Here is a 17,779-nt window from a genome sequence, read left to right as displayed (position 1 = left end):
AGTACCAGCAACCATTGCCTCTTTTGAAAAAGCAAAGCATTGCTAGCAATTAATTTTTACACTCTTAACAACTAATGCAAACAATAGGCCAGGCTTTACATTTACTAAATTAGCAATGAAGAGGGTTTTTATCCCCTGGAGATGCTGCACTATTTGTTGTCTCTCCCTTCTTCATACGGCGAAAGTGAAAGAGCTTCTTGATTGTATGGGATTATGGTTTACCAAGATCATACCTTTCTTCCTCAGGATAAAGTTCACATTCCTGGTGCTATCTACCTCTCAATCAAGTTTGACTCTCAGTGTAACACAGAGGAAGGCTGTGATGAGTTGCTGATGTCCAGCAGCAGTGATTTCCAGCAGGACCGACACAGCTTCAGCGGCTCCCCGCAGAAATGGAACGATTTTGAGCTTCCAGGTGAACAAGCTGTGACTCCAAGTGCAAAGACAGGGAGCTGCTGCTCTCCAGGAGCTCTTGAGAGAAACTGCTGAAAGATGACAGTTAAATGCAGATGTTCCTGAGATATGTGGGGAGAAAAAACTCATTTTCTTGCCCCGATCTGTTTGCTCTGAGCTGCTGCTCTTGCACTTGTTTCTTACAAGTCGCTTATCTCTTGTTCTGCTACTTGACCTTTTTTTTCCACACCTCAATCAAAGCATGCACTGAGCTACTGGAAACAAATTTTAATCTTGATTCTGTTCCAACACAGTCCTTGTTCTGCACGATATTCACTTACATTGTTTCTGCCTTGTCTTATTTTCCACAGGAAGCACATTTTAAAGAAAAAAACCAACAACAAACCAGACAGGCTTATCTCCTGTCTCTGTGCTCTGCTGCTGCTCAGAGCTGACTGGGTGTGCCAGTGCCTTGTCTCCAGACACAGATCACAGCTGAAAAAAAACAAACTAGTTCTTAAGACTGACAACCTGAGTCTGTATCTTTAATCACAGTTTGGATCAGAGCAGCAGATGATGTTGGTGAGCAGGTCCACATGGACCTGCTTCTGTGCTGCTTCTGCTGCTTCTGCTCAGTTGTTTTAACCCACTGAGCTCTGTGGCCTTGCAAGAAGTTTTGACTTTGAGTAGTGTCAGTAGCTGTAAATAGATTTAGGGACTTAACAAAGCCCTTTAGATGACAGGGTGTGTGTTAGAAACAAATGTGTGCCCTGTAGAAATATTTGGGGGGGTTTATGAACTTCTTTCTGTCTTCCTTTTTCCTCCCAAGTAGTTGCAGAGGTTTGCCAAGAGGCTGAACTTTGAGGCCCATTGTTTTGGAGCAGCCTTGGCTGTGAAACTGGAGTTTCACCTTGTGAAAATTCATTTCCAGCCAAGGCTCTCTGGATTAAAGCTTTTTATTTCACTCAGCAGGCTTTTGAAAGCTTCTGGGCTTTCCATTTGATGGCAAATGGAGTCTTCCTCAAGACTCCTAGGAATAGGAGACAACAGTGACTCCATTTTGGGATGAAAAAGGGAACAGGTGGTGGGTTCTTTTAGGATTTTCTGTTTCACTATCTTAAATCCTAACCAATGGTTTCAAAATTTTTCTTCCACTTGAAGCTTTGACTATTTTGCTTCCCAACAAAAACTAGCACATTTGTCCTAGGGTGCTAGTTGTTTGGTTTTTTTCATGGAACAGAAGCAAATTATAAATTGTAAGCAGATTTAATACTACAGAGCACAAGAGGTGAGGTTGTGTCTTGTGTAGCATTACAGTGTTTGTGAAACTACAGGTGCTACAACAAGAACTTCTTGAATGTTCCAGTGCCTGATTGTAAAACTGTTAAACATTTTGGTAGTTCTCCCATTTTGAAGTGGTTAAGTTCAACAGTTTTGTGTCCTACAGCACAAGTCCACCATTTAATGTTCTGTAAGAGCAGTGCAGCTTTAGTTTCACAATATTTTTACCTTTTGCATAATGAACTGTGAACCTGGCTGCTGGTATAGAGGATCTTTTTTTTTCATAAATCATAATTGATCCCTAATGGTGCCCAGAATAGAGTTTCTTGGGCTCCCTTTTCTATGTAGTTGACAAAATATAAGAGACGTTATCCTTGCAAGTATCTTATTGGAAACCACTCTTCTGCTGCAGCTTCCTGTTTGTCATACTGTTTTGTACATTTCATAGCTCCAAAAAAGTAAAAGATCACCTCTCCTGGATGGTGATATCTAGGATTAATTAATTTTAATGCAAGCTTTAGGTTTGGAGTGTATTTGTGATACAAATTGTGTTAGCAGGACTAACTCGGAAGGTGGTAACATGGATTTTCTTCCTTCCCCTGCACACAGGAGACACCCTCTACTACAGATTTACTTCTGACATGAGTAACACTGAGTGGGGTTATAAGTTTACAGTGACAGCAGGTCATCTTGGAAGGTTTCAGACAGGTAAGCACTGCTCAGCATGTCTCTGAAAGGCCTTTTTGGAGTTATTCTGCTTTGACAGACTTGTGGGTCTCCCTTTTTTTGACCTAGAATTTGCTTTCTCCAATGGTTTGGAAAGAATGTGATTAGTTTTGTTCAAGTTGAAACTTGACTGCTGTCTCTTATTTGCTGTGACTTTATGCTAGAAATAGCAGATCTTCACAGAGGTTTGGAGATGACAATTATCATGGTTATGTGCCTTTGAAATCTCATTATGTGGCAGTAATTGCACACAGGGTTTAGTCAACACCCCAAGGTGACATAATTGGAAACAGAAATAATTGTAATTGTGCTTTTAAAAAGTAATTACCCATTAGAATAGGCTGCTTCTGGATCTGATTCCTAGATAGAGTATGAAAAGGTTATTTTAGAGCTGAAATATTTTTAATGAAACTGAAGCTGGTGGGTGAATTGCAATCAGCAAAACTCAACACTTACCAAATCAGTGTGTTTTATTTGTCTTATTTGGGCAAAACTTTTACTTCAGATGGGATTCTTTCTTCAGTTTTTTTGCCCCAGGAAAGGCTTGTGATGTCAGGATGGAGTTAGAATTACCTCAGAGTATTTATTTGTGTATTTTGGGTTGATGTTTCTTACTTGCTAGAGCGATACTTGGAGAAAAATGTCTGAACGGAACCCGTCCCTCTGAAAGTAACAATTGTTGAATTCTGTTTTTTTTTCCCAGGCTTTGAAATTCTAAAGCAGATGCTGTCTGAGGAAAGGGTGGTTCCTCACCTCCCACTGGCCAAAATCTGGGAATGGCAGGTGGGAGTGGCCTGTCGCCAGACGGGTCACCAGCGGCTGAAGGCAATTCACCTGCTCCTGAAGATAGTGCAGTGCAGCCAGCAGGGGTAAGGGTGCTGTTCTGTGCTGGGCACTAAAAGGCAAAGGGCAGGAGGAAAAAAAGGGACTCAGCTGATAATAGAAAGGCAGAAAACCATGATTTGCTGTAGGTACTCTTAACTTGCCTTTCAGATGCATTTCATAGTGCCTTGATGGCAGAAACTTACTCAAAGAGGTTTTTTAAACACTCTCTTCTCTCTTGGCTTTTAAAAAAGGTCCATTGAATTCAGGTGATGTTGTAAAGAAAAAAAAAAAAAAGCCCCTAAACAGGACAAAAATAGATTTAAATTCATTTTCTAGCAATTTATTCTCTTTGTATTAGTCCTACTTCAAAATTAAGCTGAGGATGGGGTAATAAACTGGTGAAATGGCAATAAATAACTTTTAAATGAGTATTTTTAGTTGCACCACTAAGCCTGTAATTGAGTTTCAGAGGGAGAGGGGTGCTAATGCACAAATTTGCAATGTCATGGAGTATTTCTCAGGAAAATGCACATTCTAAAAAATGTTGAGCTTTGATAGTGTCTTGCAAACGTGTGTTGTCACATCAGCTCAGTAGAAATGCTGGAAACAAAGACAAGGGTGCTGGAATGCTGGCCTTTATCTCCATTGTGTCCTTTCAATTCAGAACCAGCAAAATCATGACAATAACAGCATCCTGCCAGCTTGCTTTGAGAAAGAGAAGTGAAAAAGTAGCTTTGAATATAGTAATAAAAATGGGCAATTACCCAGAACCATTGCTTGACTCACTGTACATTTTAGTTACCCCAGTCTACATCCAAGCCTGAAAAGATGATTTTGGTGTTGCTTGTAAGCACTGATTTATTATCTTGTCTAGTTCCCCTAGTTGTTTGTGTTTTTTTAATCAGAAAATTACTCCTCTGTCACGTGAGCAACAAATTTAATTGCTAAAATGTCAAGTCTCCATTGTTCTTATAATATTGAATATTTTTCAAGTGTTAATCCAATGATAAGATTCTGAAATTGAATTTCCTCTCTTTTCTCCACTTGTGGAATGATATTTGTCATCCTGTCTGTATGATAAGTGACATTTGGATGAGCTAGCTTGAGCTCAGGAGTGGGAAGGAGGCAGGGTTGGAATTGTTTGTAAAAAGATGTATCAGTTTTTGTCTGTCTGTCCTAAACAAGGGCTGTGCTTGGGTATGGGGTGATTTCCAGCAGCGGAGCTACAACATTTAGCCAAGTGATGTATATATTGGAGTCTTTTTTAAGTCTTCATTTCAGGAGGTCACTCAGTCTTAGAGAAGCCATGTAGATATGAGATTCATGGATTTGAGGTTTTCTTCCCTGATTCAGAAGGAAATAATGCTTCTTGTGTTCCTTCCTTCATTGACACATCTGACTGTCAGACCTGGGTGGTTTTCTTCTCTCTTGATTTTTGGGGGTTATTTCTTTTGGTTTTCCCCCAGAAAGAGATGGAAGATCATGGTTACTCACTATTTGATTATTTTTTTTCCAGGGACTGTGACCTCACCTTGTTGAAGCCACTTTGGCAGCTCTTCACCCATATGGAAAACAACTTGTGTTACGACATGGCCAAGCCTGGGATCCTCCTTCCTCTTCATCGTGCACTCGCAGAACTCTTCTTTGTTACAGAAAACAGAGTCACTGTAAGCAGTTCCTGTACTGGTATCTTTCCCCAGAGCTGGGAATGACAGACAGCTCAAGTGTTAAACCTAGTGCAGTTTTCCTTTATCTTGGCAAAGTTCATCAGAGCTTTAGAAACATGAAATGCTTCAGAAACATCAACAACGTTCCCTGGTGGAGTCTGGTAGCAGGTTCAAACAGAAGGACAGACTGTTGTTTGATCCATCAGGGGACCTTAAGTAAATAGTCATGACTCCTCCTTGTGCAGTTAAGGATTTAGGCCCTAAATCCACTCTTTATTCTAAGAGGAATGCTGATTTGATCATTAATTTAAAGGTATTTGAATGTGGTTCTCCTTCAGTTGATTTTGAACATTCCATGTGCACAGTCTGTCATTAATTGATTTCCATGGTCACAAACTGTGACTTGTGTGCAGTTCTGGTACTTTTGTTCTTTGGGGACTGCTATAATGATCAGCATTTTCATGTTAATTAGTAGGATGGTATCTTTGGTTAGAAAACCTTGGCGTTCATGGCATGTTTTCTGGCTGCAGGAGCTTGGATCTCTGCAGGAGTATTTGCTTGCCTTAAATACCGAAGATCATCTTCATCGCTGCACAGCACAGGTAGGGGGGGCTGCACAGCACAGGTAGGGGGGGCTCCCTGCTGAGGAAAGGCTGAGGGAGCTGGGTCTGTTGGGCTTGGAGAAGAGGAGACTGAGGGGCCACCTCATCCATGGTTACAAATATGTAAAGGGTGAGTGTCAGGAGGACAGAGCCAGGCTTTGTGCAGTGATGTCCAGTGACAGGACAAGGGGCAATGGGTGCAAACTGGAGCACAGGAGGTTCCATGTGAATCTCAGGAAGAACTTTGCTGTGAGAGTGACAGAGCCCTGGGCCAGGCTGCTCAGAGAGGCTGTGGAGTCTCCTTCTCTGGAGACATTCCAACCCCCCTGGCCACGTTCCTGTGTGATGTGCTCTGGGTGCCCCTGCTCTGGCAGGGAGGTTGGGCTAGGTGATCTTTCCAGGTCCCTTCCAACCTCTAGGATTCCATGATCCTGTGATTTTTCTGGCAGACCAAGATAATCCATGATTTCTGATTGCCCAGTGGAGTTTTTTAAGAGAGCTGGGAATGTAGCTGGGCTTTGCAGTGACATGATGGGCCCTGAAACCTGTGAAGGAGCCACACTCAAGTGTGTTCTCCTTTGCAGTTAGATGATGTGCCACAACCTGGCTGTTGGGTGTACCCTGGTGTATCTGTTTGACCCAACTGAGCTCTCCACTGCCAGAACCTGGAAATGAGGGGAGGGAGCTGATCTTTCAGCTGCTGGAAATACAATTGCCTTGCTGAAGCTGCCTGGATACATGACAATTCCTGTACTCCCAGGAGATGACCTGGTAGAAACAGGGTGGCTATTTATCTATTTCTGTTTCTTTTCATACAGGGTTTTCTTTTGGATTAGGAAGAGTCTTTGAGATGACTTTGTTTTTCCTTCTCTCTTCCAGGCCCTGAAAAACATTGCTGCTATCAGCCTTGCCATTAACTATCCAAACAAATCAACAAGTTTCTGGAATGTTTAATACTGGCTCAGGCCGGAGTGCATGGGATAGAGTAGTTTGTCCATAAGAACCTTGGAACAAACATCTTAACTCCCTTCAGGAAACGTTCCTTCAGCTTCAGTGTATGAGCACTCTGCAGCCTTCCTTCCTTCCTTCCACCTTGATGTAGAATTTGTACAAGTTAAAGCTCACTTGGATGACAAAGCACATCTTGAAGTAACTCACGCCTCGCCTACAGTTATGTATGCACATATTGTAGCATGTTAGACTAAACAGAACAATAGGGTGTTGTTTTTTTTTATCCAGAGGAAGTAAAGGAAAGGAGGTAGATGAGGTATGAGAATGGAAGGCCCCTGCTTTTGGTATCATCTGCTCCCAAGGAAATTTGATGGGTGGAACGTGACAGCTTTGAAAGTATCGCTGGAAACTCAGTGGCCCCATCAGCAGCACCTGGGATGGATCAGTGAAGTGGAACAGGCAAACCAGAAGCTGGTGGGCTGGTGCAGGAATGGTCCACATTTGAATCCTGTCGTGATTGCTTTTGCTTTGAAGGCTAAAGGAAAAGAACTTGAATTCTTCTTACTGAAGTACAGGTTGAAAAACCAATTCTGTATGAATCGCGCAGTAGTTGAAGGATTCCAGTTTCAGAGCATCCTTGTGCAAGAGGTTCATGTTTCTCCTGTTCTTTGATTCCATCAGCTGGATCATCTGTTCTTACCTTAATTTATCTCCAGTGTGTTATTCTAATTATTCTAGTCCAGAGAGCAAAGGCTGAACTCCATTCACACAGCAGTGGTGATATGAAGAACTGAGGAACTTACACGTTTCTTGAAGATCACATCATTACAAGAAATTATTCATGAGGCTTTATTTCTTTTAATTATTTTGATACTAGTGGCTTAGGAGGTCCTTCTTGGCAATGTTGGGAACCTGGACTGCCAGCACTCAGGGTGGGGGTTAATGATCAATCCAGTCTTATCTTACAGAGCAATAACTGCATTACTCTTAGCAAACGTGGAAAGAATTTCAGACCTTCTATGCTAAAATAAATTGGCTTTCTTCCTGCTCAACTACACTGGTTATTCCCTTTCCAAAGAGTTAAAAAGAACATAGAAGGATTTGGGGGTGTATTTTGTGGTCTGTTGTACAGTACATAGAGCTGGTCTGGTTGAGTATTCATTCAGAGAACTTTTTATGCCGATTATTTCCTTCTTTCCTCACCTCAATGTCGGAATAAGAAAAAAGACACAACCAAAAGCTTCAGGAGTGGCTCTTGCAGAAGGGAACAGGATTATTTACCTTACTGGGCTAATGGTGAGTGGTGCCTAAGTTGCCATGTGCAACCTACACAGGAACACCACTTAGGGGGGTGACCTCTACACTGATGATCTTATCAGCTGGGGCTGGAATTTTAAGGGTGGGCCAATCTCCTGAGAGAGAAGCGTGCAGGAATACATCCTCTGTTTTCAGGTGGCCTCTAGTGCTGTGGGTAAAGATGTTTTGACTTCTTTCTGCTCAGCCAGGTGAGTGTAAAGTGAATGCTTCTTCAGGGGGTGAGGTTGAATCAGGTTGTGGTTGTTCTGCCTGAAGGACTTCAGTCTGAAGACCAAGAAGCAACACACTGAAGCTGTTGTGTTTGGGAATGGAGTTGGCCTCTTAGCAAGTGAGAATGCCAGAATTCAGGAAAAAACACACTGTTTCTTGAAGACTGAAAGGAGCCAGAGAGATACTGCTCTGAAACCTCTGCTGGAGCATACTGTAGTTGGAAGCTGAAGCCCTCCTTCCTTCCAGAGTGGGATCAGGATGGGAAGGGATTTATCAGCCTTGTGATGCGTCTTCAACGCACGGATCGTTTTGTTCCCTGCAACATCTTTGAGTTGACAGTCTCACTGCAGGGGTGTTGGAGAGATCCCTGAGAAACCCAACTGTTTCCCACTTTCCAACAGCAGGAACAGAACCCGAGAGCAGGGTGTTGGCTCCACCAAACTTGAGACATTCTTAAGCCTCCTTGAGAGAGTGGCCTTGGTGGAACAGGTGAGCATTCTGCAATTGCCCTTCTCCAGCAGCAGGACTTTCTCTTCACTGCCTCCCTGCCTGAGGAGTCACACATGTGCAGTGGGCACAGGGCATGCTGAGGGCTGCCTGGCTCAGTCAGAGAAGTTGTTGGTTTTTTTTTCCTTTTTCCACATCAGGGATGAAGACTGTAAATAAGCCATTCACAGAACCTGTCATGGCTCTACCAAATCCACATCGTTTCCCATCGGATCTTTTCCTTCCTGTACGAAGACATGAGGCTGCAAGGATGACACAGGAGTGGCCAGTACTCCTTACTGGCTGTACCACTTAACTTACTCTACCAGCAGTAACTGGCCACGTGTCAGTCATCTTGCCCTGAGGGGACTGTCTAGGAGCAGTGTCCACTAAATATAATTTCTACCCACTAGATGGAACTGAAGGACTGTGACCTGAGTTGACACTGAATCTGTTGCTGCCTTACAACTCAATTGCTCATTGCAGATCTTTTAAGAGACAAGAAACACTGATTATGATTTATTTTTTTTTCCTTCTGATAGTTTTAAAAGAAAAACACCAACAATGAATATTCATGATCAATCACATTTTGAAAATCCTGCAGCATTTCCAAGTGTATGTGGATGATATTTAATATAAATAGTAGAAAACTGTCTGGAAAACAGGTATGCTGAAAAAAAAAATATGTGCCTAATACAAACAAACAAAAACAAAAGTTGTCCTGCCTGAATCACCTGTGATATGTTGAAAACAAACCATATTGTTCCTAATGATACCTTTGACTTGCTTTCATTAAACACTTAAACCAGAGAGTTTTATAATTTCTTTTCTTACGGGTTTACTACTTTGCAATTTTTATCAGTTGTTTAAAATAAACCTTTAGATTTATTCCACTTCAGTTCAACATGTAAAAAAAAAAAAAAAAGAAAGCTACAGATGTGGGTAAAAATATGCAAATGAAAAGAAATATATTGTACAAATTCTATAAAAGCAAAAAAGTACAACCCAGTGTCTGTTTTTTGTTTGCTTTGCTCCTCTCCTCACTGAAGGTGAAATGCTTGGATTTGCAGGGAGATCAGGGATTTTTCTTACAAATCTTCCTTTTTCAGTGCCTGTCAGCAAACCTGCTTTGTGTCCTGCTGGGAGTGTGTGTCTGATCCTGTACTGAGCTATGCAGGATCCTGACTGCTGGAGTCACCTCTTGAATTCCAGCCCTGCTGTTTACATTCCAGTGGCCTTATCCTAAAAAATGAAGTTTTCCCATGGATACCCATTGGTTTCAGTACCTGTTCTTATTTACTTGCAGACCTGAAATGCACAGCTGAGGCTCCAGATGGTGTCTCATGTAAAGCTGAGATTGGTCTTAGTATCTCTTGATTCTAACCAGTGATGTTTATCAGCAAAGGTGCTTGTACCTGCCCAGATTAAAAGCTAATTTACCCTGGTTTTGGCTCAAGGAAGGGGTTGTTCAGGGAAGTGTGAGGAGCTCAACATCCTTCTGTGTTTACCCAAATCTGTTGTTTCCACTGGTTCCACAGGCTCAGAGAATGGGCTTGGTGGGTGGTTTTATTAAATACACAGGCCCAGTGTGAATGGTGAAGCTGTGGGATGGTGAGGACCATTCCCTGAGACAACCAGGTTTGAGGTTTCAGCTGCTGTGGGCAAAGTTGGAAATCTTAACAAATCCAGTTTAATCTGCTGTTAAATTGTGTGGTTTTAAACTCTGGAATGTAACAGAGGTCACAACCACAACGTTTGGGAGCTGCTGGTCTTCAGATGAAGTGAATCAAGACTAGTTTTTCTTCCAACAGATCGACCTTAGGCTGTAAGTTAACTCCTAAGTAGGTGATTTATTTCTTAAACCTGCTTTTAGGAGAAGACTACACTGTGTTTAGAGCAGAACTGGCTCCATTGCCCTGTGTTTTCACGTGTAACATTTCCAGTGGGTCTTGTGAATTTTATCAAACTGATCTTTGCAAAGGTCAGGGCAAGACCTGCCCTTTCATACCCTCTAGTGACCATCAGCAAACCCAGGAAGGTGCCCTGCTAAAAAAATCTGGGTATGTTGGAGCAGAACAAGGCCAAATCATCTGATTCTGTACTTTTTCCCTTTCTAAGGATGAATGTTGCTTCTTGCAGCCATGCCTGTGGTGCCCAGTTTGCTCAGGAGTGAGTGGTGCCAGGTGTCTGCTGGGGAAGCCACCAGCACAAGCATCAGACCTTGTTTTCATGGGACAACCAACCACAACCTATAAAAAGCATGACCTGCTCCTTAGGTAAAGCTACTAAAATGTCAATAAATGTAAAGAGGATGTTTTTTAGCACTTGGCCAGTGAGTCTTTAGGAGGTGAGGCTGGATAATAACTGGAACAAGGATTGTTCATGGGTAAAATGCCCTGCAACAACAGGAACTGTGCTGGGTTTTTTAGGAGGAAACAAAAAAACCTGGCCCACCTCTGAATTTAAAGCAAAGAAGTCAATTCCAATTCAAGTGAACAAGAGAGAAATCCACTGTGAATAGGGAAGGAATTAAGTAAGAGGTGAAGGAAGTAAGATTAAAGCTCATTCTTTCCATGACGGTCAGGACTGATTTAATCAGGCCCATTCTGCACTAATCTCTGGAGTTTTAACTAAGAAAGCACAAATCATAAAAAGCTGGTACCCAGCTCAAGCCCAGGCTGCAGCACTGGCTTCATTCTTTTTATATCCAAGGGCTGAGAAGCATGTTTGGATTTAGAGAAAAAAATGTGGAGAAGGGATAACTGGATGGGCTTGGAGACAGGGTCTTCCCATTCCAGTGTTAGGCAGTTTCCTGGGGAGTTTCTCCTGCTAATGCTTTTCTGACAACTTTAATGATTTTTTAATATTTCTTTTTAAAGCTGGTTTCTTGCTTCCATTCCTCACTTTACTGCCTGGCTCCATAAATCTTGCTGCAGTTTTTGTTTTTAAACATTTGCAGTGCAAATAGGAAATATTTATGCTTGCATGGAAAAAGTCAACTTCATGAAAACTAAAGAAAGAGCAAATTAAAGCATCTTAAATATTTGTCAGTGGTACCTTCTCTCCCAGGCTTCTTTCCAAAACACTTTTGTTAGCATCTCCTAGCACCAGTGTTGTCAAAAGTGCTTGCTCCAGCTGGGACTCAGGATTTCTGATGCCCTTTGCTGCTTTCAGGTGGGGTCTGCTCTCCTTCAGGAGGTGTTGGTGAGGTTGGTGCTCAACATCACACCTTCTTAATACTCTGTGCCTGTGTCACATGGAAAATTCTTCCCTTTGAGGGTGGTGAGAGCCTGGCCCAGGTTGCCCAGAGAAGCTGTGGCTGCCCCATCCCTGGCAGTGTTGAAGGGCAGGTTGGATGGGGCTTGGAGCAACCTGGGCTGGTGGGAGGTGTCCCTGCCCATGCAGGGGGTTGGAACTGGATGATCTTTAAGGTCCCTTCCAACCCAAACCATTCCATGATTCTATTGATTTTTCCCTCTCCAACAAGTTGTCTCCTATGGTACAACTGCTATGATAGGACTTCAATACACATACATAGACAGACATTTACTAGGGCTTCAGTTCATCACTGTGCTTATCTTAGATTAAATTAAGGATGGAATTAAGGTGTAACCTTCAGCACATCTAATTAAGGGCTTAAAGGAAGACTTTAAATTGCTGGTGTTGCCTTGGAGCCCAAACAGACCTCACGGGTGGCAGGAAGTTCACAAACTGTTCAGCTTTCTCTCACATCCAGCAAAATCTCTCACGGCACAAAAGAAAAAAGATGAATTGTTGAGTCAGGAGACCTTTAGTCTCCTCATCTTGCTTGTGAACAACTCATGTCTGCATTTCTTACCCTCCTCCTTTACATAACCCACCCACAGCAAAGCCATTCAGCAAAACCTTCAGTGGTGGCACAAAAATCCCCACCTCACACCTCAGGGTTTCTGGTCCTTGGAGCAGCAGTTCCTTGGGCTTTTTTTGTTTTCTCCCCACCAATTGTATTTCTCCCATTCGTTGAAGTGTTTTTGTTCCTTCATCCAGTGAGTGTCAGAACTGGGAGAGACAAGAGCCCTTCACCCTCCGCGGGGTCAGGTCTGGATGTGCCGCTGGATTTTGAAACCTCACTTTGGTGTCAAGAATTGTCCTTCTTGCATTGCCCTGGGGAAAAGGATCTTCCTCTATGGGCTCACCAGTCTCCAATAGCACCTTTGGGTGATGCCTTGGATCTTTTGACCCCTTATTATTTCTGCACGGGTCTCAGCTTTGCTGCCTTCCCCAGCGCTGGGTCAAGGGAGGCAAATCTGTGAAGGCAGGACCTGGAGGTGCTTTATTTACCACAAACTCAGAGTCTCTCCCAGAGTAAAGAAAATCCCTCCTGAATTTGGCACTAATTAGAGACTTAGACTTCAAACCTGGAAAGTTCCAGCTTTGCTTGAACTAACTCTTCACAGAGCATGGGGAGAATCCGTGGATGAGGAGCAGGGACTGATGTCCAGGAGGTCTCAGTGCTGTTCCCTGTGCTTGCCAGGCACTAGAAGAATCCGAGATGCTGCCCTGCTCCCCGAGGCCTCTTTGCACCCAAACCACAGGGGCACAGGAAAGATCCCTCCAGTTCCTGGAGGCTTTTTGCCCCAAGTGTTTCCCTTGCCCAGGCCCAGGCCGCGGAGCGGGAGCCGCGGGGCTGCAGCTGGGAGGGTCCCTTCTGCAAAAAGAATAAAAAAAGACAAAAAAAAAAACAACCCCAAACCCCACGCCTGTTCCTTCCCAGCTGGTATCCTCGGGCACAGCCTTCAGGGGCTGGGAACTGAGTGTCCCAGGGACAGGGAAGTGAGTGTTCCCGATGCTCTGCCAGCCGGGCCTGGCGGGGCTCGTAGGGGGGTCCTGTGCAGGTGTAGGGGGTCCTGTGAAGGTGTAGGGGGGTCCTGTGAAGGTGTAGGGGGGTCCTGTGAAGGTGTAGGGGGGTCCTGTGAAGGTGTAGGGGGGTCCTGTGAAGGTGTAGGGGGGTCCTGTGAAGGTGTAGGGGGGTCCTGTGAAGGTGTAGGGGGGTCCTGTGAAGGTGTAGGGGGGTCCTGTGAAGGTGTAGGGGGGTCCTGTGAAGGTGTAGGGGGGTCCTGTGAAGGTGTAGGGGGGTCCTGTGAAGGTGTAGGGGGGTCCTGTGAAGGTGTAGGGGGGTCCTGTGAAGGTGTAGGGGGGTCCTGTGAAGGTGTAGGGGGGTCCTGTGAAGGTGTAGGGGGGTCCTGTGAAGGTGTAGGGGGGTCCTGTGAAGGTGTAGGGGGGTCCTGTGAAGGTGTAGGGGGGTCCTGTGAAGGTGTAGGGGGGTCCTGTGAAGGTGTAGGAGGCTACAAAGCAGCACAGCTGCTCCTGCGAGCTGCAAAACCCCCGTGTCTGTGTGGCTGCCGGGGCAGAATCACAGCATCCCAGAATCCCAGGGGTTGGAAGGGACATGGAAAGCTCCCCCAGTCCAACCCCTCTGCCAGAGCAGGGGCACCCAGAGCACATCACACAGGAACGTGGCCAGGGGGGTTGGAATGTCTCCAGAGAGCAGCGACCGCTTCGCTTTCCCCGCAGGTGCCCTTCTGAACTCAACTGCTGCCTGCTGGTTTTTCACACTGCCCTTTGCACGAGGCTGTCGGGAGCCTCCTGGGGGAAGAAGGCAGGTCCCTGCTGCACCCACAAAGCTGCCTTTGGTCTCCTGTTTCAGGGACCTGCAACGTTCCTGTGGTTGCCCTTGTAGCATCTCCTGGTGCTGAGAGCTGCCGAGCCCCTCCGGCTGCCAGATGCCCAAGGGAGAAGCATCAGTGCTTCCTTGCTCTTTCAAATATCCCTCAGGCTCCTACACACTAGATCTGAAACAGAAAACAGGGCTGGGATCCTCTCTCCCCAGGCTGCCAGGAGCTGCAGGCGTGTTCCTGTGTCTGTGTCAGTCACGGAGTTGCCAGGGCTGAGCCACGGCTTTCATGACAAGCTGCTCTTCTGCTGAGTCAAAACAGAAAACTGCAGCCCAGACTCAGCTCCTGAGAGGTTCAGTTCCATGTTCAGGAGCTCTCAGCTGAGGCAACACTCGACCCAAGTGTGAATCCACCTGGGCAAAGGCTGGGTTTTGTGTCCCACCACCCACCCCGTCCCAAAGTGCTGGCTCCCGCAGCCTTGCTCTGCCCTTGCACTGGTGCAGCTTGGCCCTCTGGTCTTCTCCTCTGGTGTCACAACTGAACTCCTGGCTCAGACATCCCTCCTTTGGCTGTGTCAGATGTCCCAGGAGGTTTTTGCTGAGCCAGAGCCTCCTCCTTCTGCAGGGGACAAAGGCAAGGTGAGGTCCCATGGTTCTCTGGGGATGCTGCACCCTGGGATGGGGCACAAATGGTGCCACTGGAAGAGCAGCAACATGGCAAGCAGAGCTGGGGGGATCCCCAAAACAAACCATCCCTCTGGGGTGCCTGCTGTAGAGCTGGGACCCTGACGTGCTGGTGGGAGGGACAGAGCAGCCCCATGTGTGACCAGCTCCTTTCCCTGGGCCACCAAGAGACCCCAGCTCTGGCCCCAGGGGATGCTGGAGGTGGCAGGTTTGTGCCAGTTCACTTTTCAACCCCCCCACTCCTGCTTTTTCAGCCTCCCAGGGCCGTGGTGGCAGCCCTGGTGCCTTCCCAGGGAGCCCTGCCAGCTCATAAACTGCTTTTAATCTCCAAAGAAGTTCCTTTGTGCAGCCTTTTGTCAATAGGGCCTGTCCCATTGCTATAGCTACGGCCCCTTTGCTGCCAGACACACCTGTTTGTTTTTCCAGCTCCTTTCTGTTGCCATCAGATTTCTCTGCCACCTAAATAAAAATACCAAGGAAAGCCCTGCCCTGGTCCTGGGCTCTTCTTGCCCTTCCCAGTGAAGGAAACTCCCCTTTCCCCTGGGACTGGTTTTCTGCAGGCAACAGAAACCAGCCTGCTCAGGCAGGACCCCTTGGCACGGATTGGTTTTCTGGCTTTTACCCTTAAAATGTTTGTGCTGGTGGTGAGCAGGGCTGGGGTGGGTTGCAGCTTGGGCCCCAGGTGAAGCAGGTGCCTGGGGAAGGGCAGGGGAAGAACTATGGTGTCCCCATAGCCTGTCAGCAGGATTTTTGGAGACGGGTTTTGTCATTGAGTGGTTTCCTTTCCCATCCATAAAAGTCCCCAAAATCAGAGGGTTTGGGTGACTGACGTTGTGCACTTGCTCAGGCAAGAACTACCCCAGCTCCCAGGCTGCAGCACAGGGTGGAGCAGGGTTTTCCCCCAGGGCACCCTGGCCCTGTGCTCTTCCTGGCACCAGGAGCCTGCCCAGGGCTTTGTGTCACTCTTTGGGGACATTGAGGGGAGACCTTACTGCTCTTCACAACCCTGAGAGAAGGGTGGTCTCTTCTTCCTAGTAAAAAGCAGCAGGACAAGAGGAAATGGCCTCAAGTTGCTCCAGGGCAGGTTTAGATTGGATATTAGAAGAAACTTCTTCACTGGAAAGGTTACTGGACACTGAACAGGGTGTGCAGGAGGTGGTTGAATCACCACCCTTGGAGGTGTTTAAAGGATGTGTAGATGTGGTCCTGAGGGACATGGTTTAGCCTTGGCAGAGTTGGGTTGATGATTGGACTCAAAGATCTCCAAGGTCTTTTCTAACCAGAACGACTCAGAGATGTGATGGAAACCCCAGCATCTAGCCCTGCTTCATGAGCTGTGGCTGCTGCAAAACACCCAGGGGTGGAAATTATCTGGGAGGGGGTTGGAATTTCCCTTCATTTGCAAACCTTGTCCCTGCACAGGATGTTTCTCCTGCACCAGGTTCAGGCCGGGGGACTGGCCTTGGGTGTTGCCATGAGCAGAGAGACCTTCTCCCTGTCTTTATTGGAGCAGCCTGACCACAAATATCTCACTTTTCTCTTCCTGCTTTTCATGCCTTTGCCCTGCCAGGTGTAGCTGAGGTTGGTCCCTGGCGCCGGGGCCATGGGACCCGTGTTTGGGCACCACTGATGGGAATTCCCAGCTCCTCCCACCCCAGCCCAGGATCACTGGGGAACCTCAGGAACCAGGAGGAGAAATCCACCCTCAAGGCTGTCAGCTGCCATCCCACAGTGCTGGAGCTCCAGCCTTTTCCCTTGGACCTCAGGAGATGAGGAAGAGGAGAGAAGAGAAGCCTCAGAGCACAAGGACATGATGGTCCCAGGGCCAGGGAGCAGGTTTCCAGGTTTTGGCCTCACTTTTGTCACAAGCTGGCAGTGAGATAATTCAACAAAACCCACCTCATTTCACCCCAATGTCTTTGCTGTTTGTTGCCCTGCTTGTTTTGGCCTCCCTTGTCAGTATTTCATGTGGTTTTGGTCACAGAATCACACAGAATGGTCAGGGTTGGAAGGGTCCTCTGGAGATCAACCCCCTGCCAGAGCAGGATCTCCTAGAGCAGATCCCACAGGAACATGTCCAGGTGGGGTTGGAATGTCTCCAGGGATGGAGACTCCACAGCCTTCCTGGGCAGCCTGTCCCAGGGCTCTGTTACCCTCAGAGTAAAGAACTATTTTCTGATATTCAGGTTCAACCTCATGTGCTCCAGTTTGTGCCCATTGCCCCTTGTCCTGTCCCTGGGCACCCCTGAGCAGAGTCTGGTCCCATCCTGCTGACACCCCCTGGAGATGGAAGATGGGATGTGTCTGGTACTTGGTCCCTGTGTTACCACGTGCAGGAAGAAAGACCTCAGTGATCCTTAGAACCCACGTTTGAGGTCTCATCCCTCTCCCAGCCCCCTGCTGCCACCCCCACCCCTGCATCTGCTGGCCCTGGGGACATGTCACAGCTGCCCTGAAGTTCAGGTCATCCCGGACCTGCTGTAGCTTGAGCCACATCCCCGCTGGACACGCGCCGGGGCTGCACATCTGGAGCACGGGCACATCTGGGCAGCTGCTCCAGGTGGGATGGAGCACTTTGGAGCTGCAAGCAGGAAGGGCAGGGGATCAGCTGGGATGTTTCAGCCACCATCCAGCTCTCCAGCTTCTCCCCACCTCACGGGCAGACCCGACCGAGCTGCCCTTGGGGCGGAAAAGCGGCTTTTCGGGAGAAACAGGTGGCGTGGGGTGGGGGTTCCTGTCAAGCAGGAGGGCTGGGGTGGGGGGAGCAGAGCGTGGCAGCAGCTTCCAGCCTGCCCACCAGTTGGATTTGTCATTGAGCAAAAACATCCAGTTGTGAGATGAAAGGTTTCCAGCCATGGAAAATTCCCAGCGGCCGCGGGGCCGGGCGCCGATCGGCGGAACTCGTAGAAAAGGCAGCTCTCCAGCTCTTTTCCATTGGAAAATCCAAACCCTTCCTCCAGCTGTTGGTTCCTCACAAGAAAACC

At 46.7% G+C, this 17,779-nt stretch overlaps 1 protein-coding gene across 1 annotated transcript in view; it reads left to right on the top strand.

Annotated features, from left to right (window-relative positions):
* ZZEF1 (zinc finger, ZZ-type with EF-hand domain 1) overlaps positions 1 to 6,448 on the top strand; it is a 54,293-nt gene extending 47,845 nt beyond the window's left edge. Inside the window, exons 51-56 of the mRNA XM_010006060.1 lie at positions 247 to 415; positions 2,284 to 2,382; positions 3,104 to 3,269; positions 4,742 to 4,892; positions 5,423 to 5,494; positions 6,374 to 6,448. Coding sequence (XP_010004362.1) covers positions 247 to 415; positions 2,284 to 2,382; positions 3,104 to 3,269; positions 4,742 to 4,892; positions 5,423 to 5,494; positions 6,374 to 6,448 — 732 coding nt within the window. The remainder of the gene's footprint in view (positions 1 to 246; positions 416 to 2,283; positions 2,383 to 3,103; positions 3,270 to 4,741; positions 4,893 to 5,422; positions 5,495 to 6,373) is intronic.
* The last annotated feature ends 11,331 nt before the right edge of the window (positions 6,449 to 17,779 follow it).

The sequence above is a fragment of the Chaetura pelagica genome, unplaced genomic scaffold, assembly GCF_000747805.2.
Source record: "Chaetura pelagica isolate M959 unplaced genomic scaffold, ChaPel_1.0 scaffold49, whole genome shotgun sequence".
Lineage (NCBI taxonomy): Eukaryota > Metazoa > Chordata > Aves > Apodiformes > Apodidae > Chaetura > Chaetura pelagica.
Note: the sequence above shows the minus strand (reverse complement) of the source record. Positions and strands in the feature narration are given on the sequence as shown.